This window comes from Lontra canadensis, unplaced genomic scaffold (genome assembly GCF_010015895.1).
Source record: "Lontra canadensis isolate GAN:19392208 unplaced genomic scaffold, GSC_riverotter_1.0 scaffold24, whole genome shotgun sequence".
In the NCBI taxonomy this organism is placed as follows: domain Eukaryota; kingdom Metazoa; phylum Chordata; class Mammalia; order Carnivora; family Mustelidae; genus Lontra; species Lontra canadensis.
In genome coordinates this window covers 11778598-11802493 of record NW_022631018.1, presented here as the reverse complement: position 1 = coordinate 11802493, position 23896 = coordinate 11778598, and the positions used below count along the sequence as shown (strand labels likewise).

At 39.2% G+C, this 23896-nt stretch overlaps 1 protein-coding gene across 21 annotated transcripts in view; it reads left to right on the top strand.

Moving 5' to 3' along the window:
* Nucleotides 1–23896, top strand: part of CDC42BPA (CDC42 binding protein kinase alpha) — a 324447-nt gene that overhangs the window by 103398 nt on the left and 197153 nt on the right. For all 21 annotated transcript variants that reach the window (XM_032862852.1, XM_032862845.1, XM_032862842.1 and 18 more), the window contains exons 4-5: nt 5429–5524; nt 19423–19571. In XM_032862852.1, the coding sequence (XP_032718743.1) occupies nt 5429–5524; nt 19423–19571 (245 nt within the window). The remainder of the gene's footprint in view (nt 1–5428; nt 5525–19422; nt 19572–23896) is intronic.

Here is a 23896-nt window from a genome sequence, read left to right as displayed (position 1 = left end):
AACTGACATTACACATAGATTTGGGGGGATTCTGGGGATCTCCTGCCATGGGAGATCATGGTGAGTGGCCAGATGGGGTAGGGCACTCAGGGGCCTCAGGGTGGAAGTATTTTAGTATTTGACCTTGTAGGAGGATCAGACTGTTGCATAGGCTCAGCAGTAGCTCTGGAGGTTCGGAAGATCTCTCTAAGAAGAAATTAGCTCTTAGAAATCTTTCTTTGGCTCCGGGCCACCTCCAGCAGGACATGGCCTTGGGATCGTAGAGCTTCCGCAACTGAGGCAGACTGTGAGGGAGCTGACAGCATTGTCAGCAGCTGGAGCAACAAGTCTTATTAGTAAGAAAGTAAATAAATCTGTTCTAATTGTTTCATGGAAATCATAATTGTAGTCCATTTAGTGTTTCAGCATTAGAAGTTTTAAAAATAGAGTTAAAGTTCGCACTGTTTTCTATGAAGTTGGTATGTTCTGGAGAATTAGAAGAAAAAGGAAGGATCACTGGGTTAGCTTTCATTATAGAAGAAGTGGCAAAATTGAAGATAAAACAAGGAATTGGAAATTAAATTATTTTGTTCAATTAACATTAATATATATATTCCCTTTCTGGGATGAGATGGAATAGATGTATTTCTTCCTATCCCTTCCATTAAGAACAGTTTTAAAGACCCTGGACATTATATAGAAAACAAATTTAAGGAGATTCTGCAAGGCAGAGAGGAGGAGGTGGACTTTGGGGCCTGAGAAGCAACACTCATTCTGTGAAGCCTGTATTATTCCCATAGAAAACCCGACAGGGACCATACAGAGAAAATTAAAGACCAGAGTGCCTCATGAACATAGATTCAAATAACCTTAACAACATGTTAGCAAATAGAATTCAGCAGTGTGTAAAAGGACTTGTGGGTACAACATGACTGAGTGGGTTTTATTTCGGGGACACAAAGCTGGTTCAGTATTTTTTTTTTTTAAGATTTTATTTATTTATTTGACAGATAGAGATCACAAGTAGGCAGAGAGGCAGGCAGAAAGCAGGCTCCCTGCTGAGCAGAGAGCCCATGCGGGGCTCGATCCAAGAACCCTGAGATCATGACCTGAGCCAAAGGCAGAGGCTTTAACCCACTGAGCCACCCAGGTGCCCTTGGTTCAGTATTTAAAAGGAGCTCTCCTTAAACCACTTGAAGGAGCGCATGTATTGCACGGAACACTGGGTGAGGTGCATGAACAATGATTTTTGAAACACACACAAATTAAATTAAATTAAAAAAAAACTGCTTGAAACTTTCCTCTTCTAGGAAGAAATTCGACACTGAAATTTTTACATAGAGCTTCATTTTGAAGTAGAGTGGAATTGTATTTCTGTGCTTGAGTTATCAAGTCCTTTTTTAAACACGTGTTTAAAAAAACTCTATTCTGGCCATGACTTATCCAGCTTTGGAAAACTGAGCCTACCAGTGATGTTTAATAACTTACAGATAAGCAGCGAAATGTCTTGATTTTTTACCTATGTGTTGTTGATGCTTTAAATACTTTTCCAAAGATCTACCCCTGACCTATTGGCTGCATTTATTTCCATTTAAGATATATCACAAATAAATGATTAGTGAGACATGCATCATTGGAAGGTAGCAGGATACCCTCTCTCTTTCTGTACCTGGGCAGCTGAGTTTTGCTAACTAACCTTATGGGTACAGAGGTCGCTGTCGCTGCCTGTTCATCATTCACAAACTCTTTTCAGTGTTTCAGCAGTCCCTTCCCTTTTCCTGATCTGTGACAGCATCTGAAGAAGCTCTATGACCTCCAGTAACCCCTCCTACATATTTATTACATTTTCATCTATTTAGATATTCTGTTTTTACAGGAGGATATTAAAAAATGGTTTAAAAGGGGAACCCTCCTGCACTGTTGGTGGGAATGCAAGCTGGTGTAGTCACTCTGGAAAACAGCATGGAGGTTCCTTAAAAAGTTGAAAATAGAGCTACCCTATGACCCAGCAATTGCACTACTGGGTATTTACCCTAAAGATACAAATGTATGTAGTGATCTGAAGGAGCACGTGTATCTGAATGTTTATAGCAGCAATGTCCACAGTAGCCAAACTCAGGAAAAAGCCTAGGTGTCCATTAACAGATGAATAGATAAAGAAGATGTGGTATATATATACAATGGAATATTGTATATATATTGCAGCCATCAAAAGAAATGAAATCTTGCCATTTGCAGCAACGTAGATGGAACTAGAGATGTTTTGCCAAGTGAAATGAGTCAGTCAGAGAAAAACAATTATATGATCTCACTGATAGGAGGAATTTGAGAAACAAGACAGAGGATCATAAGGGAAGGGAGGGAAAAATGAAACAAGATGAAACCAGAGAGGGAGACAAACCATAAGAGACTCTTAAACTCAGGAAACAAATTGATGGTTGCTAGAGGGGAGGTGGTGGGGGGATGGGGTAACTGGGTAATGGACATTGGGGAGGGTATGTGCTATGGTGAGTGCTGTGAATTGTGTAAGACTGATGATTCACAGACCTGTACCCCTTAAACAAATAATACATTATATGGTAATAAAAAAATTGTTTAGGTTTTTTTTTTAAAGGTAGAAGTAGATGTTATTATAGCCTTTATCCACATGGAGTGATGAACCTTGTGCACATGCATCGTGGTTTGGTTAATACTGATTTGAAACAGGGTTTCTCAGCAGTGGCACTTGTGACATTTGGGGCCAGATGATTCCTTGTGCGGTCTGTCCTGTCCTTTGTAGGATGTGTAGCAGCCTTTTTATAGTAGATTGTCGTAACCCACCACATCCCCGGTTGTGATGACTGAGGACAGTGTGACCTACTGAAGCAGAAAAGGACACAATGCTTTTGAACTCAGTATCTGAGGCATTAATAGGGATAGTTTAATACCTAAGTACTTATGAATAGAGTCACATGATGTCTAGGATTTGCTTCAGAAAAAACCTTGTGTGTGTACACACGCATATTCTTGTGCTTGGAGGGAGTGTGGTATGTGAAAGGTGCTGGACAGGGGTTGAGGGATGGGTTGAGGGGGTGGGGGTGTAGATGAAGCAGGATTGAACAATAACATCATTGTTGAAGTTGGTTGATGAGGATGTTGTGGGGAGGAGTGGGTTGTACTCTTCTCGTATGTGTTTGAAGTTTTAGGTCATAGTTTATATTTTTTATTTATTTTTTAATTTATTTTTTCACTGAAACAGTTTAGAATAGATGAGAATGTACTAAAGTTTAATCTGTTGACAAAACGTCTTTAGAGCTTTGTTGAGTTTGGAGTCCCTAATCATTCGTTTACTAGAATTTAGCTGGAATGTCTGTGAGATTCCAGAAAGCTGTCATAATAAGATAGTCAGGAGCAAAGAGTCTTTTTGGCTCTGACCATCTTTACTCAGAACCATTAGCAGCAAATGAGAATCGTAGGTCACTTAAATTCTAAAATACGACTTAGCAGTGAGTGTGTCAGGTGGTTCTCTTTTACCGCAAAAGTGAACCAAAGCATAATGATGTGGATTTTAATAATCGAATTGTCAGGTCAACCTGCCCATTTATTTGGTTTAAGGTTTAATTGTTTTTAAATTTTTCTCTGGTGCTATTCCATGCATGACTTTGGAAGTTTCATTTGATCAAATAAAATTTTGGGGAATACATGGAAAAAATTAAGGTACCTAATTAGGGGATATTGATGTTAATTGTTTTGTATATCATGGCTATTGAATTTGTTTTATGGCAAATAAGTAACTAAACCCTCCCTGCCTGTCAATCGAATACTGTGTGATGGCTTTTCAGCGTGCATGGACATGGTGCAGCCGTTAAGAATTAGGTAGTAGGTGGGTCTCTACTGGTGTGACAAATTGTTCAGTATATCATTACTTGGAAAAAAAAAATTTACAGAGCACTGTGATCTGATTTGTATAAAGAAAAGAAAAACGAGGGGAAATGGGGTACCACAGGGATATTGTGTTTGTGCGTGTGCGTGCGCATGTTCATGCTTACAGAGACCAATTTTCTGAGAAGATACTTTGCAGGGTTATTGATGGTGACTTCTGGACACACATGACCGTGTGAGTATGGGGTATGACTTAGGAGACTTGGGTTTCACTTTACCTTTCAGTTCTTCTTGAACTTGTTGACGTAGTGGATTTTTTAAGTTAAATAAAGATGACAGATAATAATGTATTGTATAAAATTATTATTTTTTTAGCCATATATTTCTAAGTGTCTCCAGATGTACCTTTGTAATAGTGAAAATACGGTGAATAAATTAAAACTTTCACAAATCAAAAAGGAAAAGATAGCTTATTAGAGAAAATGGACAAAGGGAGCAAATAATTCAGAGACAAAATTCAGATGTCCTGTAAGCATGTGTGGAGCTGTTTATCTACATGGAGAATTGGGAATATGTTGATCAAAAAACATTGAGGTGTGGTTTTACACCCATCGTATTGACACATTTAAGAGTCCAGTAATGCCAGATGCAGTTGAGGATGTGGGGTGGGGTAAAGGAGATTTCTACACTGGGGTGAGGATAGTAATCAGTACACAGTTAAGAGAGAAAATTGGCTATGTCTAGTAAAGTGGAGAATGCTTATAGCTAGCATTTCAACTTCTAAGTATATGCCCTGGAGAGGCTCTTGTACATTTGTACAAATATATTCATTGCAACATCATAAAAACAAGATTGAAAGTAACCTATGTTTTCCTGGTTGGGGTTTGCATACATAAATTCTGGTATATTCAGACAAGCAAATGCCATAGCAGTTGAAAGGAAAACAGCCATCACTGAATAAGAAGTAATCAAATTGCAACAGGGTGGATAAAATTATAACATTCATGTAAACTTTCAAAATGTAAAACAGTTGTGGTGTTTTGGACACATACATGTGTGATCAAAGCATATGAAGGGAAGAGCATAGTATGCACTAGGATTATTCATTTTATCAGGAGGAAGTAGGGAAATGTATAATGAGGAGGAAGACTACAATTTACTTGTATTTTATTTCTTAAAAATAAAAACAGAAGTAGAGATGGCAAAATGTTAATGTTTATATTATCTAAATGGTAGGTTGGACTGTAGTCCTTAAATGCATGCATGCTTTTTTTCTGTTTTTTTTTTCCTTTTTTTAAACTATAGCAATATTTTTTAATATAAAATGTTCTCAAGTGTACTATTCCCATTGTCCACTTTCTGTGGGTGCTTGACTAGTTGAAAAGTCATATCAGATGGATGTATTCCTTTTCTAGGACGGGAAGTATAATAAACATATTCCTTTTCCAGGACAGGAAGTATAATAAACGTTTTCCTTTTCTAGGACTGAAAGTATAATAAACACATTAAGCCATTGTTTGCATAATATATATATACATATATATATAAAGTGTCCTCTGATTAAAAAACATTTGTTTTTCCTTTTCAGACAGCATGTTTTCGTGAAGAAAGGGATGTATTAGTGAATGGAGATAATAAATGGATTACAACTCTGCATTATGCTTTCCAGGATGACAATAACTTAGTAAGAATCACTTTTTATGTTTCTATATTTTTATTACATTTTTATTGGCAGAATTTAGCATTATGCTCTTTTAAGCATTTTTAAATGTAGTTTTTATTTAGAAAACCACTGAATTTCACAGCGTATAAATTGTGTATTTAATATGTCCCCCAGCCCTGGATAATTTGATAGCTTCCTACTGGAATTTTTTATGCTTTTTCATAAGCAAGTCCAAACTAAATCCAGACATTTAAATTCTGTAAGAGGTGCTCAGGATTTTTCTTTTCATGATTTTCCCAGTATATTTTATTTGTAATAGTCTATCACTGCTTGGAATTTTACATATTTTTCAACGTGGCCACGTGCTGCTTGAAGTAGAGAGCCACATGTAAAATTGAGGCTGCGTCTGATTTTCTATGGACATTATGAACCACGTGATGGAAGAAGTTGGGAACAAGGTCAGAGGAAAATCGAAATCCGAGAAGCGCTACTAATTGAAGATTGAAGGGATAAAAAGAAAGGAACAGGAAATGAAGGTGGAACCTGCCATCACTGGGCCTGCTGTTCGAGGCTCTTCATCTTCGGGCCTAAATTTTTATTTCATGGTTTTTTAGCATACGTGTGTTGAGTTCCTGCTGTGTGCCAGATACAACACTGTGTACTGGGTTATAAAATTGATAAGATAGGGGCACCTTGGTGACTCGGTCGGTTAAGCATCTGCCTTCGGCTCATGGTTGTGATCTTGGGGTCCTGGGATCGAGCGAGCCCTGTGCTGCAGGGCTCCTTGCTCAGTGGAGAGTCTGCTTCTCCCTCTCCCTCTGCTACTCTTTCCCACCCCCCGCTCATGCTTTCTCTCTCTCAAAATCTTTTTTTTTTTTTTTTAATTTTTTAAAATTTATTTTCAGCATAACAGTATTCATGGTTTTTTGCACCACACCCAGTGCTCCATGCAATCCGTGCCCTCTCTAATACCCACCACCTGGTTTCCCCAACCACCCCCCGCCCCTTCAAAAGCCTCTGGTTGTTTTTCAGAGTCCATAGTCTCTCATGGTTCACCTCCCCTTCCAATTTCCCTCAACTCCCTTCTCCTCTCCATCTCCCCTTGTCCTCTATGCTATTTGTTATGCTCCACAAATAAGTGAAACCATATGATACTTGACTCTCTCTGCTTGACTTATTTCACTCAGCATAATCTCTTCCAGTCCCGTCCATGTTGCTACAAAAGTTGGGTATTCATCCTTTCTGATGGAGGCATAATACTCCATAGTGCATATGGACCACATCTTCCTTATCCATTCATCCGCTGAAGGGCATCTTGGTTCTTTCCACAGTTTGGCGACCATGGCCATTGCTGCTATAAACATTGGGGTACAGATGGCCCTTCTTTTCACTACATCTGTATCTTTGGGGTAAATACCCAGTAATGCAATTGCAGGGTCATAGGGAAGCTCTGTTTTTAATTTCTTGAGGAATCTCCACACTGTTCTCCTCCAAAGTGGCTGCACCAACTTGCATTCCCACCAACAGTGTAAGAGGCTTCCCCTTTCTCCACATCCCCTCCAACACACGTTGTTTCCTGTCTTGCTAATTTTGGCCATTCTAACTGGTGTAAGGTGGTATCTCGATGTGGTTTTAATTTGAATCTCCCTGATGGCTAGTGATGATGAACATTTTTTCATGTGTCTGATAGCCATTTGTATGTCTTCGTTGGAGAAGTGTCTGTTCATATCTTCTGCCCATTTTTTGATATGATTGTCTGTTTTGTGTGTGTTGAGTTTGAGAACTTCTTTATAGATCCTGGATATCAACCTTTTGTCTATACTGTCATTTGCAAATATCTTCTCCCATTCTTTGGGTTGCCTCTTTGTTTTGTTGACTGTTTCCTTTGCTGTGCAGAAGCTTTTGATTTTGATGAAGTCCCAAAAGATCTCTCAAAATCTTTAAAAAAATTAATAAGATTTCTTATTCATGTGATAGTTGTTTATTGGATATGTGCCATCGGCTAGGCACTGTTTTCTAGATTCTGGAGATTCAGGAGTAAGAAAGACAAAAGATCTCTCTTCTTATTGTTCCAGACAATAAATCCAAAATCAGGTGAATAATATTTTCAGATTATTTCAGATGAAGAAAGTATAACATTTATTCAAATGAGGACTATTCTAAGACAAATACAAATTAGCTAAACCAAGAAGGGAGAAGTGGCAGAGAGGGCTTGGTGAGCCAAAGTGTGGAGATTGAAGCTTGTTATGTTCACCCCGACGCAGGGTAGAATAAGGGGTTTGGAGATGGGGACGGAGAGTTGAGAGAGTCACATCATATAGCACCTTACATGTTACGGTAAGGAAATTAGACTTTCACAGCCATGTTTCTCAAAACAGTGGGGTTTTTTGGGTCATGGAACTCTTGGGTATTTTTTAGAATGACTTTCTATCTGTAAGCCTCGACAGTGAAGCATACAGAAATGGAACGGCCCTGACTGGTCTCTTAGCTTCTTCCTTCTGCCTTCTGTCATGCTCACTCAGGTGTCCCTCACAGAGCCAAATGTGAAATGGCTGTTTTAGGACCTTGCGGAGTCTGTGGCAGCAAGGGACAAGAGGGGTGTTTGAGGGAGCCAGTGTGATCACAGTGGCAAGACGTCAAGGAGTACAGAATGGCGCTTCCAGACTGTACGGCAGTGCGCTGAGGAGCTTGGACCAATTCTGAGTTCGAGGAGGGCCTCAGGAGAGAGTGGGTGAATCGGAATTTTCCAGCGTCTGACTTGGGGGATTTGGTGCTTAGCAGTGGATGAATTGAGTAGGGAAATATATTTGGGAAGGGAAAATGTAGAGCAGAAGGAGGGTGATGGGTTTAATTTGGTGTGCTTTGGGTTTGAGTTGTTGCGTGACCCACGGAGGGGGTTAGGGCTCCTGAAGGTAAACAGCGTTGTATCGCCTAGGCAGTCCTTATTTTCTGGATCAGTTTTTGGCCACCTCTGGCCTGCAGTGCAAATTTGGCTCGCCACCTATTTTTGTACAACCCATGAGCTAAGAATTTTCACATATTTGAAAAAAAAAATCAAAAAAATGTTTTGTGACATGTGTTATAAAATTCAGACTTCAGTGTCCATAAAATTCTGTTGGGACAAAGCTGTTCTTGCTGATTTGTACATTGTCAGTGGCTGCTTTTGCACGATGATGGCAGAGTCGGCCTCACGTGACTGCAGCTGGCCCCATGACACGCAGACACTGCACGTGTGTGTTACTCTCAATGGGCTCAGCAGCCTACAAATTTCAGTGACAGTTAACAACTTGATAGCATTTCTGATGGCATACGTCTTGCGATCCTGTGACATTTTATTATTCATGTCATTAATAGTGCACATGCAGACTTCACCGAGCCCGCTTTGCAGGCACAGCGCAGTGGGGGTGATACTGTTAACAAGTTAAATGCCAGCCTGGTGTGACTATGCTGCTGCACCGCAGTGGGCCTGCTGGACCGGCCAGCATCCACGGGACCTTCCCAGCTCCCAGGAAGGCAGCAGTCAGGAAAGTAAAAAATACAAAACAATATCTTTTCACCATAGAACTTCTTCGCAAAAACCAAAATGAGCTATAGTGAACTTCTGAGTGGCTCGTTTGTTAGCCATGCAGGAAGGCCATGTACCAGCATTGAGTGAATTCAGTCACGTTTGACTGCTGCAGCCAAAGGAACATGTTCACAGAAAATAAACTTGTCTCACAGTATTCGCCTTTTGGGGGAACGGTTGCTTCAAGAATGGGGAGCATTGGGAGCATGAGCGGTTGTTCTGAAAACCAGGAAGTGATTTTGAGCAGTTGCTTTTGGCTCTTGAGGTAGAAGAGGTTACAGGTCCTGCTCTTTTGTTGTGACTTGAGGAGGCGTGCTGAATTTGTGGTCCTGAGGAATCAGCCTTTACTAATACTTGGTGTGGAACAATTATAGCCAATCGTATTTTCAGAGACGTTGCTACAACCTGCCTTGGGATTTGCTAGTACGTATTATAAGAGAGAGTGGTGAAAGTGGGTGTGGAGTAGGAAGAGGCTTTGTCAGACAGACATACAAGTTACATAAAGATATCCGGTGCCCAGAGCCCATGGGTATTCACTGTCTCCTTAATCAGCAGGTAATTTGCAGCACACACTTGAATCCATCATTTGTTACTGAACCAGGAATATCACTGGTGGACTTCATTCAGTCTTACGGAAACGAGTGTTACCATATCCATGAATTTTCGTCAGAAACCAAAGCTGAATGTCCTCACTTGCTCTTCGTTCAGCCATTCAGTGCTTTTGCAGTGTCAACATTTTGTTGCAGAGGGCCAAGATCGAAACATTTCTGAATAAAAAACCTCACCCTCACGCATTAGTATAAAATATTCAATAGCTTTGAAATTAGCTTTTCCTGTAGACTTGATATGTTTTAAAAATAAGTTTTACCTAAAATTGTGAGACAAAACAGCACTTACATGCAAAACTTACACTGTGGCGAAGTCATTTTGACAGCGAACATTGTTGGAATCGCAAGTCATGTCAAATTGCTTTATCTAATTCTCATGCCATCAAAAGTAAAAAGAAATGAGATCTCTATTTCCACACAGATTTGCAGCACATAGACCTTTTGAGCTCACACTACAGTTAGCAGCAGTTTCTGGGATTTGATGCATGTGCTAAGGAAGTGTCCATAGTTCAAAAACCCAGTGACCGGCAGGTGTGACCTTCCACCTAACCGTTAGTTAGAAGTGACGAATCTGCAGTGTATCAGCATGCACTGAACACAAGTATCAGGAGAAAAATCGAATAGCATTCTCTAGACGCCTTCCAAGTAAGGAACGTGCTCTATTAAAATTAAACGCTCACGAATTGATACCAGTAGCCGTCATTCCGAAGACATTTTCACGTGAAACACATAAGCTCATTACAGGTCAGCACTTGCAGTGGAACATTACCATGGATTCTGATGATGGGGGACACTGACTTTGAGCCCCAATGAAGCCAACGGTTGTACTCTCCTACCCCACAAAAATAATTACATTTTTCTGTTAGTACACTTGTATTATAAAACTCACACTCAATTATTATTTTATTTTTTCTTTTGCCAATAAAAATCTGCGGAAATTTGTTTTCTATCTTACTGTATATCTGGCTTTTTCCTCTGGGCCTTCCACGCCTGAAGTGTTTACTATCTGGTCCTTACAGGAAAAATTGTCCAGCTCCTCTTGTAGATAACGGTGGATACTAGTAGTAAATGAGAATAACTGATGGGTGCTTGTACAGGGAGAAAAGTTTACCTAGAGAAGCCTGAACTGGAGGACCCAGTAAGGAGGAAACTAATGGGAATGGTCGAGCAAGAAAGAGAGTCCTGGTTCTATACCGTGGAAATGAACGAAAGGGGAATTGGTCGAGGTGGAGGGAGATGGTTTCTCAGTCGTGTTAGACAGATTAGAGTGGTTTTTAAAAAATAAACTGGAAATATTGTGCCTACACACAAATCCTATATTTCAGCCTCAATGGAATACCTCCAGTCCTGGACATTGTCTGTACTCCTCTACTCTTTGCCTTTATTTCTGTTCTCCCTGGTACCTTTCATGCCAGTGCCCATTCCTCTCCCAGTCGACCTGTTGAAGTCCAGCTAATATACCAAAATTGTCTAAAAGTCTGCATTTTAAAAGTCTTCTCCAGAATTCCCAGTTGGAGCTAATCTTTCTCACTGTGTTTCAGCTCTACATTTTTTTTTAGTACTGCCTTTAGATGAGTAACATACATATATGTGCATCTCTAATTTGGGAGTACAGCTTAAGAAGCTGTCTTTAGCTAAAATGTACGTAAAGGGCTGTGTAACTTAGTAGTCATGGAGTTTATCTGATTTCAGGCAGGTTCAGGGGTTCAAACAGTGTCATTACATTCCTTGTCTTTCTATCCCTTACACACTTGCAGAGTATGATAGCGGGCTTCAGACTTCAGATCGTGATCGGTTGGTGGATCATAAACTCAATTTAGTGGGTTAAAACCAGCATTTAAAAACTTTAATAAAATAGAAAATGATGGAGTTCAAGCAAGCAATAAGAGGGATTATTGCTTCATGACATTTATTTCTTTTATAATATGTATTGAGTCATCATATAAACCGTGTTATTGTGGCTTTTAGTCAGAATTGTTTAAAATTCATGATGTCGAGCTTTTCACATGCTAGTTGCTCTATTAAATTGAGAGGAGGGGTATTTGACTTGGATTTACCATATGTATGTGAGGTTTTTGGGATGAATGTATCAATTCATACATACTCTACATAGGTTTGTCAGCAAAATTTGTAGGAGTAAATTAAACACAATCACGTACTTGGGTAGCAAATGTAGAGCAGTTTATTGTGATGGATTTTTGAAAGCTTTTAGGTAATAAGAACTTAAATCCACTCTGATAGTGTTTTCTGTTGTAGGGAGGTGTAACTCTGTAGAGTTACGGATTGCTTAAAAATCTGTATTTTGGGGCACCTGGGTGGCTCAGTGGGTTTAAAAATCTGTATTTTGTTATAAACGTAGAAATCTATAGATGCAGAATAGTGTCCAAATACCAGATTTTGTATAGCAAAATTTTGCCTAATTTTCATTGACAGCCTGACATATCATTCTCTCTCTTCTGAGTGTAGTCTTACCTGTTCCCTTTGTGTTTGACATTGGAATTAACATTTTCCCCCCCAGAGGCATTTCTCCATGAGAAATAGTCTCTATATACCAGTCATTAATTATATTAGACTAAGTGTTACAATGTAACTGGAGCAGGACTGAAATTTACTCCTGTGGTCAAATCTCCTGTAAATTGCCAATTTTTCTTATTTTAGGGCAAGCTTGTGGTATGGTAGTCTCAAGAGTAGAACTTTTTAATTAACTTGGTTATCATCAAAGATTTGCTTTCGAATATTTATAGAATATTAGAATATAAAATCATTTAGAAATCTTGGCAAGTGTAGTTTTAGATTACAAAAAGGAAATTTTATTATACAGTTATTTGCCAAAATAATTTTATCTCTGATACCCCTGAAGTAGCCAAATAAGTAACACGGTCTGTAGTGTTACGTGATTCAAGAGGCTGTGATGAATAATTGCACTTTGATTTATAACCTGCTCAAATATCTCTGCAGCCAGTTTGTGAAAAAATATATGGAATCATAGCATACATGCATTTTTAAAACATTTTATATTTTTTCAGTGTTCCAAAATTCATTGTTTATGCACCACACCCAGTGCTCCATGCAATACGTGCCCTCCTTAATACTCACCACCAGGCTCATCCAACCTGCCACCCCATGCCCCTCCAAACCCTCAGTTTGTTTCTCAGAGTGCATAGTCTCTCATGGTTACGTGCATTTATTTGCTTGAGAAGAATTGGAGTAATTTAATGAATGATCTTAAAATGCGATTAGAGTATTTTTTTCCTTAGGAAAAACTCATTAAATACAAACCTGCTTAGTTGCATCGACACTGTCACATAAAATTCTTATCACTTCGATATCATTTAGAATATTATGAATCAGTGACATTTGTCTCTTCTCCATATTTACTTGTCCTCTGTTTCCTGTTTAGATATTTTATGCCGGGGGGGGGGGAAGCCAGGGAAATATTTAAAACAAAAATTTTATTTCTTGAATTAGCATTTGTAAACTGTTTAGAGGATGAAAGACATTTGTTTATTTATTTTTTATTTATTTATTTTTTGAAAGACATTAAAATGTTAGTTTGTAGTTGGTCATATGAACTCCAGACTCTACTGGAATCCAGTTTGTGCTCAAGACAGAAATTGTTAGGAGAAAGTAAGGAGGGATGAATACAGAGTGGGCTCTACAGATTAACTGTTAATGTCTTTGACAGCAGGATGACTAAAAGAGCTTCCTGTTCTCCCTAAGAAGACTTCTAAAAGCATATCTGTTCTAGGAGATGTTCTTTCTCTGCAACACAGTTCATGTATTGTATGCTTTCAGATGTTGTCACATTGTTTTTTTGGAATGTAGTTTCTTACAAAGCACAAACTTTGAAATAAATATATATTTTTTTTAAATTACAAATTCAGAGTTGGAAGTCTTAAGGTATGTTCTATCCATACCTAGGGGTCTGTTTATTTTGGAGGGGTAAAAGATGGGTAAAGACTCAGTCTGTATCCTTATTTTCTTTTTTTATTTTTCTGGGGGTTCTGTACATACTTGTTATGTCATGGATGTAGTCAGCTTTTTTAACTGATCACTGACTCTTTGAGTAAAAAGGAACCCATGTAAGGATCAAGATCCTGAGTTCTGGCTTTCCCACTATTTTAGGGTATGTTTGGTCAGATCCTTTGACTTCTTATGCCTTTGATTCCACAGCCATGAAGTGGGCATAGCAGCTGTAATCCCTGCCTGCAGCATAGGGCCCTTGTGTTAATATCCCTGTACCCTCATTCTGTGACTCCTGCACTTTCCATGGTCTCGTCTCAGCTCTTCTTTTCATTCCTCCCCTATATGTGTACAAATTTATTCATATTTGCACCTGTTCTCATTTCTTGTCTTGGTGTGGGTGAGGTATTTGCCTGTGACATTTTGTTCCATCGCCTTGGCCTTTGCAGAATTTTACTCCACTGGTCAACTTCATTGTGACTAGCTCCTTCCCCCTCTACAATGCAGAGGTCTAGATATGTAAAAATAAGGTATATGTTACTCCGCAGCTTGCTGTTGTCCTTCAGAGATCTCATGGGCATATTTATTTAATTACCCCGTTTGGTGACTGTGCAGGATTCCACAGAATGGACATGTTGGATGGATGCATTTAATGGTTTTCTTGGTGGGCTCTATTCATACTGTTTCTGATCTGTTGCAGTTATCAAAGTGCTGTGCAGTAAATATACTTGCCCACATGCCCTACACTGTATTCCTAAAAGTGGAAATGCTAGATGCAGGGGTATGCACCTTTTAAATTTCAGTAGATACTGTGAAATTACTTTGCTGAGCAGTTGTAGTAAGTCATCACGCCCAAGAACTCGGTGTTGTTTCAACTCACTATTCCCAAAATAGGAATGGTCTCTTTGCTAATCTGATGGGTATAGAATGGTATCTCGTTGCTTTGTTTTTGGCCATGTGTTAATTTGCTAGTTGTACTTTCTCTTAGATGAATTAACTGTTAATAGCTTCAGCCTACTTTTGTTGGATTGCTTGCCCTCTGCCCTCTTCTTAGAGTTGGTGGGAGCTCTTTCTGTTAGGATTGTTATCTCCTTGGCATATCTATGGACCTTACCTCTCAGTCTATATTTTTCTTAAACTCATTTAAAGGTATCTTCTATTGGGTACTATTTTAAAGATAGTTTATGAGTAGGAGGTTGTTGTACCAGGTATGATGTGTTACTGAGGAATCACAGAGAGCAACCGTGGCCCAAGAGCAGATCCAAGGTGTTCCACGTCTTAAATTATGATAAGGGAGCATTAGGGGAAAGAATGGATATTTTACAACTTGTTTTAGATATTCGACTCTCCATAAATAAGAGAATAGTTTTCACACCTTATACAAAAAGAAATTTTAGATGAATGATTGAATGAATGAATGAAAGAACCTGATTCAGGGATTAGGATCTTTTCCATTTAGAGCTTGCAGCAGCACCTTCTGCTTATTTCTGTCACAGTATTTATGTTACACTGAACTTGACCACTGATTTGTGTTTTCTTCTCCATGAGGTTATAAATTCCATCAAGACGGGAGCCACGTCTTACTCATGTAGCACCTTGTTGTCTAGTGTGATGGTAGTGCATATTGGGTACTCCGTATCTGTGGAATTGTGAATGAGCTTCTTTGTCCCTCACTTGTTCTGTGTTCTATCTGCCATTCCCAAGGAAGTTTTGTACAGAATAAAATATAATATGGCAAGCTCTTGACCCTTAAAACTGTAACAGTAATATAGTCAAGACAGGCCCGGCACCTGGATTAGGGTAGGGATAGTGGGTAGTGTAGAAATGGATGGGCTCCACAGACATTTAGTAGGAAGTAGACCCAACAAGACCTTGGTGATTTAGTTGAATGTTGTTCTGAACAAAGGAGAAAATAGAAGGCGGACTTGCAGCCCTTAGAGATACTCGCTGGGATGTGTACAGAGAAAAGGAGCTCTTCTCCCTTGCGGAGTTTTTATTTGTCTGCTGTTTCTGATCCATTTTGTCTCCCTAATACAAAAACCAGATTGCAAGTGTAGTTCACTTTCAACTCCTTGCTTTTCTTTTGAGAATTTTCTTTTGTGTTTCTTGCTCATTGCTCCCTCCTGCTCCCTCCCTCATTGCTGCTGAATTCTGTCCTAGTAACAGCTAATTTCCTCTGAGAACAAGGTAGGGAAATAACATGAGCAGGCAAAGCCAGAACTCTGTTCAGCAGGCAGCCCGAAAAGGAAAACAGAATAATGATGTATTTATAATTTTTTTATGCTATCTCAAGGAGGTTTTGTTTACCTGAGAAGAGTTTCAGTAAGGCATGTGGAGAAACTGAAAAGGACTGGATCCAGGGGCTCGGGGTATGTTAAGGGGAAGCACGTCATAGAATATGGATGAAAGTAGGGGAGAGACAATGACACAAGGAGCCTCACTTTTGAATGTGGCAAAAATGTTGAGATGACAGTTTTTTAGCAGTTGCCTGGTAGATGGTTATACTCAGACTGTAGGAACCTGGTGTGGCATGCACAGCTGTTGCACATGTCAAGACAGGAAGCTTTTGATGGAGGAGCCTTTCATCTTTTTGTCCTCTGAGTATTTTTTTTTTCCTGTGTTTGGTACCAAAGAGTCCTGATTGGCACCTAGGGACTGTTGGTTGAAGGGGTAAGTTACGTTTTATGATTTTCTATGTGTAAATGTTCGATTTCAGTTTCAGTAGGAAACTTTTTTATTTGAAAAGTTTTTGCATTTGCTGTTCTGCTCAGAGTACTTCTTTAAGATGGTAGCTGTGGATTTCTTCCCCGCAACCATTGCCACTTCTAGTGACATGTTTATGCTAACATTGTTCTGTTACATTAAATTAGTTTGCTCTAATCTTCATGATGGAGTCTGTTAAACATTAGGCCTAGTAAATAGAGCAAGGAAACCATAGACCAGGATTTGAAGTAGATTGTTCCTCTCATTTTCAAGGATTTAACAGTAAAATTAGTTTCTTTTATTTAACAGAAATTATACATGCTTATAATTTTAATGTATAGTAATAAGACTATGGATTTTCTCAAGACTCTTTAAATCTTAAATGTCAAGTTGGTGATCACTGAAGTAATATCTTTATTTGGTAATAAAATCATTTTAACTTCAAGGTGTTATAAGTGACATTAAAATATCTTCTGTTTACTGTCCTTCATGCTGAGTGCTGTACTCTGAAGAAGGTATCATTATTGTAGGTCTATAGATGAGAAAGCTCTAAGAGACTAATTTTTCAAAAGCCGCTTAAAACCCAGAGTCAGAATTTGAATACAGGTACCCCTGACTAGACAGGCCATCTTTCCACTGTGTCTCTTTTTCACTCACCTTAAAAGAATATGTATAATGTGGTAAAACACGCACATACATATGTGATGCATGTTTAGAAAGCCATCTAGAAAATACGGAAAAGCTATGAGATCAAGGGTAATCTAACAATGCAGGGCTAATCCCTGTGAACATTTTAGCATGTACTCCTTGTCTTTCTCTTTTGGCAAACACACATGGTAAAGGAAGTCTCCATGTTTTCATTTATGTTACACGCTGTACTCTCTCAGTACTGCTTCAGTGCTGACATTAGCTGTGTGGGTTTTCCACTCATCAGAGGGTCCTGTGACACCAGCAGAGCCCCCTGCAATTTAACTCAGTTCCGATGCTCTTTCTACCTGGAGACAACACCAGATCCCAGAGGCTAAGCATTCAAGTCCTACGAGACTCCCTCCTCACCCCCCAGTTACTTGTGCTTCTGAGTCACAGATCAGAGATTTCCATGATCCACTCCTCAGAAACGGTTAATATGCCAGAGCTGCTCCCCTGACTGAGCATCGGCTGTAGGAATGAGGTGCACAGGCACCCTGTGATGGAGAGGCACAGAGCTCATACGCCCTCTGCAAAAGTGTGCCAGTCTTCCAGCACCACTCGCCATGGTTGCCCAGCCGGAACCTTGCCAAGCCCCATCTTCTGGGTTTTTATGAATGCTTCATTAGATAGGCATGATTGATCCAGTCATTGGCCATTGATGATGGATTCAGTTTCTAGCCCTTCCCTAAATTTCCAACCTTCTAATTTTGGTTCCTTTAGCAGCTAAGGGCTTTCCAAAAGCCACCTCATTAACATAAACACAAATGTAGTTGAAAGAGGTTTGTTATAAATAACAAAAGCCACCTTTGTCTTCTCCCTTAGGAGATTTTTTTTTTTTTTTAAGTATTTTTTTATTTATTTGAGAGAGGGAGAGAGCTTGCTTGAGCAGGGAGAGGGACAGAGGTTGGAGGGAGAAGCAGACGACTCTATGCTGAGCAGGGAGTCTGACCCTGCTCCATCCCGGTGTTACAGGGTCGCAGGGATCTTGTCTCATGGAGCTGAAGAATGAATGTCCCAGACACAAGAGGGTGAAGTGATGTGAAAGTTCATTAAGTGAAGGTGAGAACAGAAGGGAAAGAAAAAGCTCTCTAGAGTGAGAGGGGTCCCCAAATGGGCTGCCACTGAGGGCTTTTAGGCCAGTCTTTTATCGAGAACTCGACCAGGGAGCTTGGGGCCTTGAGATTCTTGTGCCATCTTGGTCTGAACAAGGACAATCGATAACACCCTTACTGACTGACTGATTTTGAGGTTTGGTCATTTTCTTTCTTTCTTTTCTTTTCTTTTTAAGATTTTATTTATTTATTTGACAGAGAGATCACAAGTAGGCAGAGAGGTAGGCAGAGAGAGAGGAGGAAGCAGGCTCCCTGCTGAGCAGAGAGCCTGATGCGGGGCTCGATCCCAGGACCCTGAGATCATGACCCGAGCTGAAGGCAGAGGCTTAACCCTGAGCCACCCAGGCGCCCCGGTTTGGTCATTTTCTGTGATTCCCTGTAGCTGGCATAGAAAAATACTCCCTAACATCTGGGGCCAGGTGGTCTGGTCTATTCCCTGATCTCTTGTTCACTCTTTCAGAACCTAGCTAAGGGACCCCTGTCTCTTCCTGCCTACATCTGAGTCCTTTCCTTACTCACCAGGACCCTGGGATAATGACCTGAGCCCGAATGACTGAACCACCCAGGTGCCCCCACTTAGGAGATTCTAAGGGTTTTTTAGGAGCTCTGCCAAATATATATATATTTCATAAATATAAATATATATATATACACATATTTCTTATAAATCATAATATCCTACATGTATACCCATGACAATCCATATCTAAAATTAGTTGACTTCTATTTATACTTACCTAAGAAAAGTCCATTCTGCTATTTCTGCACTATCAGGAGTGGAAAGAGAAATATATATATGATGGAAATTATTATATTCTCTATATTAGTGTTAATCCAAGTGCTGATTTGATAAATTGTTACTAGTCTAACTGGAAATAAGGAAAATGTTAATGATGATGAAAATGAACTTAACATAATAAAAGAATATCTTATATTCTGAGTTACTTTAATCACTTTTGGAGAATTAATACATTGTTTCCTCAATGAAATGTTGGTAAAACTGCGGTGTATTATTATTGGTGATGATAGTGATGTTGTTACTTCGCAAAACACAACAACAAAACAAGAGTAATCCTATCTTGTTCCCTGCTTCAGGTTTTTAAAATTTTATTTTACTGCTTCCTGACATTTACAAGCCTTGTCACGATCATCTATGCAACTTCTTGTAATTAACAACAGAAGTATTTGACCCAGTGCTATTTGACCTCGGGTTACATTACATTTATTAATTTTTCACCCTTACTTTTTATTGAGTCCTTTTTTCTTTTCCATTTCCAGTACCTGGTCATGGATTATTATGTTGGTGGGGATTTGCTTACTCTGCTGAGCAAATTTGAAGACAGATTGCCTGAAGATATGGCTCGATTTTACTTGGCTGAGATGGTGATAGCAATCGATTCCGTTCATCAGCTGCACTATGTGCACAGGTGAGTAAGAGGCCACACAAGAATGGGTTCTGTGAGTGCCAGCAGAGATGTCTTTGTAGGAAAATGATACTTTTGATGGCCATGGGGTAATTTTTTTCTCTGTAAACTATTTGACAGGGACAGTGATTTATTTAAAGTCTTCCTCACAAATGTGTGTTTGATTGTATACAGTTTAAGATGAAATGAAAAGAAAAAAGTGAGCCTCTTTACAAAATAGTTTTTTATACAGGATTATTCTTTTTTTTTTTTTAAGTTTTTATTTAAACTCCAATTAACATACAGTGTAATACTGGTTTCAGATGTACAATATAGTGATTCAGCACTTTCATACATCACCCTATTCTCATCACGACAGGTGCACTCCTTAATCCCCATTACCTGTTTCCCCCGTTTCCCACACACTTCCCCTCAGGTAACCAGCAGTGTATGCTCTGGAGTTGAGTCTGTTTCTTGATTTATGTCTCTCTCTCTCTTTTTTCCCTTTGCTCATTTGTTTTGTTTCTTAAATTCCACATGTGAGTGAAATCATGGTATCTGTCCTTCTCTGACTGACTTATTTTGCTAATCATAATACTTTAGCTCGCTTCTTATCACTAAAAATGGTAAGATTTCATTCTCTTTTATGGCTGAGTAATATGCCATTGTATATGTACACCACATCTTCTTTATCCGTTCATCTATTGACGGACACTGGGGCTATTTCCATAGTTTGGCTATTGTAGATAATGCTGCTATAAACATCAGGGTGCATGTATCCCTTTGAATTAGTATTTTTGTACTCTTTGTGTAAATACCTAGTTGTGCGATTGCTGGATCATAAGATACTTACATTAACGTTTTGAGAACCTTCCATACTGTTTTCCAGAGTGGTTGCACCAGTTTGCATTCCCACCAACAGTGCACGAGGGTTCTTCTTTCTCCATGTACCAGATTATTCTTACACCTGTTGACACAAGCTAAAAATCTCCTTCTAATGTAAACAGCTCATAATAATTTATGTGTAATAAAAAAATTTTAAATGTATTGTGTACTTTAAAAGGCAGTCTCACATTTTAAAAGGAGAGAGCGTAGGAAACGATCACAGAGTTACTGGCAAATGAGGAAAGCTTTGGGTTGTGAGAACCGTGAGAGAGACTAGGCGCTAGGAAGAAGCAAATGGAGGACCCACCGCTTTGGAGAGGGCAGGAACCATCCTCTGAGACATCAGCATAAGTCAGAATGAGGCAGAGGTTTGTTGTGACCCTCTTCGTTGGGTCTACACCAGAGCTTCTGAATCCATAGGGTGGGTGGGGCTGGGAATTGGCATTTCTGACAGGTTCCCAGGTGCTGCTGCTGGTCCAGCGACCAGACTCTGAGCCCTTCTGTTCAGTAACAAAGCAATGCCTGTTCCTTTTAAGTGGTGGCTGATGCACGTGATCTCTGTGAAGGACAGGAGCCCAGGTAGAAGAGAAAGTTTCTGTTTTAGTGTTGCTTTTTTTTTTTTTTTTAAAGATGTGGGTATTTTCAGCTGATTGATTTACTTAGTACTGAACTTCTAGGACATTAGAAAAGGAAGAATATTTTGATTAAAAATTTTATATTTAGGAGATCTCAGTTTGGCTACTGCCTATTCATATGCTTTCCCCTGTTGATACCTAATAGTCACAAGGTTTTTTTAAAAATAAAACCATGAATATACTATGAAAATTATAAAACACAGTGCAGTCTTTAAGATGGTATTATGGTCTTAAGAGCGAATTATGGAATGAGAAACTAAAGTGCTTTTGTTATGGGAACTCAAGATCCCAGCTGAGAACTGTCATTTAAAAATTTTTTTTTCTAATTTTTTCTAAATTTAATTTTATTTTTTCAGTGTTCCAAGACTCATTGTTTATGCACCACACCTAGTGCTCCATGCAATACGTGCCCTCCTTAATACCTACCACCAGGGTCGCCCAGTCCCCCACTCCCTCCCCTCCAGAACTCTCAGTTTATTTCTCAGAGTCCATAGTCCCTCATGGTTCATCTCCCCCTCCAATTTCCCCCAACTCACTTCTGCTCTTCTTCACCCGATATCTTCTGTGTTACTCCTTATGCTCCACAAGTAAGTGAAACCATATGATAATTGACTCTCTCTGCTTGGCTTATTTCACTCGGCATAATCTCTTCCAGTCCTGTCCATGTTGATACAAAAGTTGGACATTCATCCTTTCTGATGGAGGCATCATTGTATATATGGACTATATCTTCTTTACCCATTCGTCTGTTGAAGGGAATCTTGGCTCTTTTCACGGTTTGGTGACTGTGGCCATTGCTGTTATGAACATTGGGGTACAGATGACCCTTCTTTTCACTACAGCTGTATCTTTGGGGTAAATACCGTCGTACAATTGCAGGGTCATAGAGTAGCTCTATTTTTAATTTTTTGAGGAATCTCCACACTGTTTTCCAAAGTGGCTACACCAACCTTCATTCCCACCAACAGTGTGAGAGGTTTCCCCTTTCTCCACATCCTCTCCAACACTTGTTTACTGTTTTGTTAATTTTGGCCATTCTAACTGGTGTAAGGTGGTTTCTCAATGTGATTTTGATTTTAATCTCCCTGATGGCTAATGATGATGAACATTTTTTCATGTGTCTGTTAGTCATTTGTATGTCTTCTATGGAGAAATGTCTTTTCATCTCTTTTGCCCATTTTTTGACGTGATTATCTGTTTTTTGAGTGTTGAGTTTGAGGAGTCCTTTATAGATCTTGGATATCAGCCCTTTGTCTGTAGTGTCATTTGTGAATATCTTCTCCCATTCTGGGGTTTACCTCTTCGTTTTGTTAATTGTTTCCTTTGCTGTGCAGAAGGTTTTGATCTTGATGAAGTCCCAAAAGTTCATTTTCACTTTGGTTTCTTTTGCCTTTGGAGACATGTCTTGAAAGAAGTTGCTGTGGCTGATGTTGAAGAGGTTACTGCCTATGTTCTTCTCTGGGATTTTGACAAGATTCCTGACTCACATTGAGGTCTTTTATCCATTTTGAGTTTATCTTTGTGTGTTGTGTAAGAGAATGGTCAAGTTTTATTCTTCTATACATAGCTGTCCAGTTTTCCTAGCACCATTTATTGAAGAGACTGTATTTTTTCCACGAAATATTTTTCCCTGCTTTGTCGAAGATTATTTGACCATAGAGTTGAGGGTCCATATCTGGGCTCTCTACTCTTTTCCACTGGTCTATGTGTCTGTTTTTGTGCCAGTACCATGCTGTCTTGGTGATCACAGCTTTGTAGTAAAGCTTGAAATCAGGCAACGTGATGCCCCTAGTTTTTTGTTTTTGTTTTGTTTTGTTTTGTTTTTCTCAACATTTCCTTAGCAATTCGGGGTCTCTTCTGGTTCCATACATATGTTAGGATTGTGTTTGTTCCAGCATTTTGAAAAATGCCAGTGGAATTTTGATTGGGTTGGCATTGAAAGTATAGATTGCTCAGGGCAGTGCAGACATTTTAACAATGTTTATTCTGATCCATGAGCATGGAATGCTTTTCCATCTTTTTGTGTCTTCTTCAGTTTCTTTCATGAGTGTTCTGTAGTTCCTCGAGTACAGATCCTTTACCTCTTTGGTTAGGTTTATTCCCAGGTATCTTATGGTTCTTGGTGCTATAGTAAATGAAATTAATTATCTAATTTCCCTTTCTTTATTTTCATTGTTAGTGTATAAGAAAGCAACTGATTTCTGTGCATTAATTTTGCATCCTGCCACATTACTGAATTGCTGTATGAATTCTAGTACTTTGAGGGTGGAGTCTTTTGGGTTTTCCATATAAAGTATTGTGTCATCTGCCAAGAGATAGAGTTTGACTTCTTCTTTGTCATTTTGAATACCTTTTTCTTTTTGTTGTCTGATTGCTATTGCTAGGACTTCTAGTACTTTGTTGAACAAAAGTGGCGGGAGTGGCCATCCTTGTCGTGTTCCTGATGTCAGTGGGAAAGCTGTCAGCTTTTCCCGATTTAGAATGATATTTGCTGTGGGTTTTTCATGGATAGATTTTATGAAGTTGAGGAATGTTCCCTCTCTCCCTGTACTTGAAGCCTTTTAATCAGGAACGGATGCTGTATCTTGTCAAATGCTTTTTCTGCATCAATTGAGAGGACCATGTGGTTCTTCTCTCTTCTCTTGTTGATTTGTTCAATCACATTGATTGATTTGTGAATGTTGAACCACACTTGCATCCCAGGGATAAGTCCCACCTGATCATGATGGATAATCTTTTTTATGTACTGTTGGATCTTATTAGCTAAGATCTTGTTGAGAATTTTGGTATCCATATTCATCAGGAATATTTGTCTGAAATTCTCTTTTT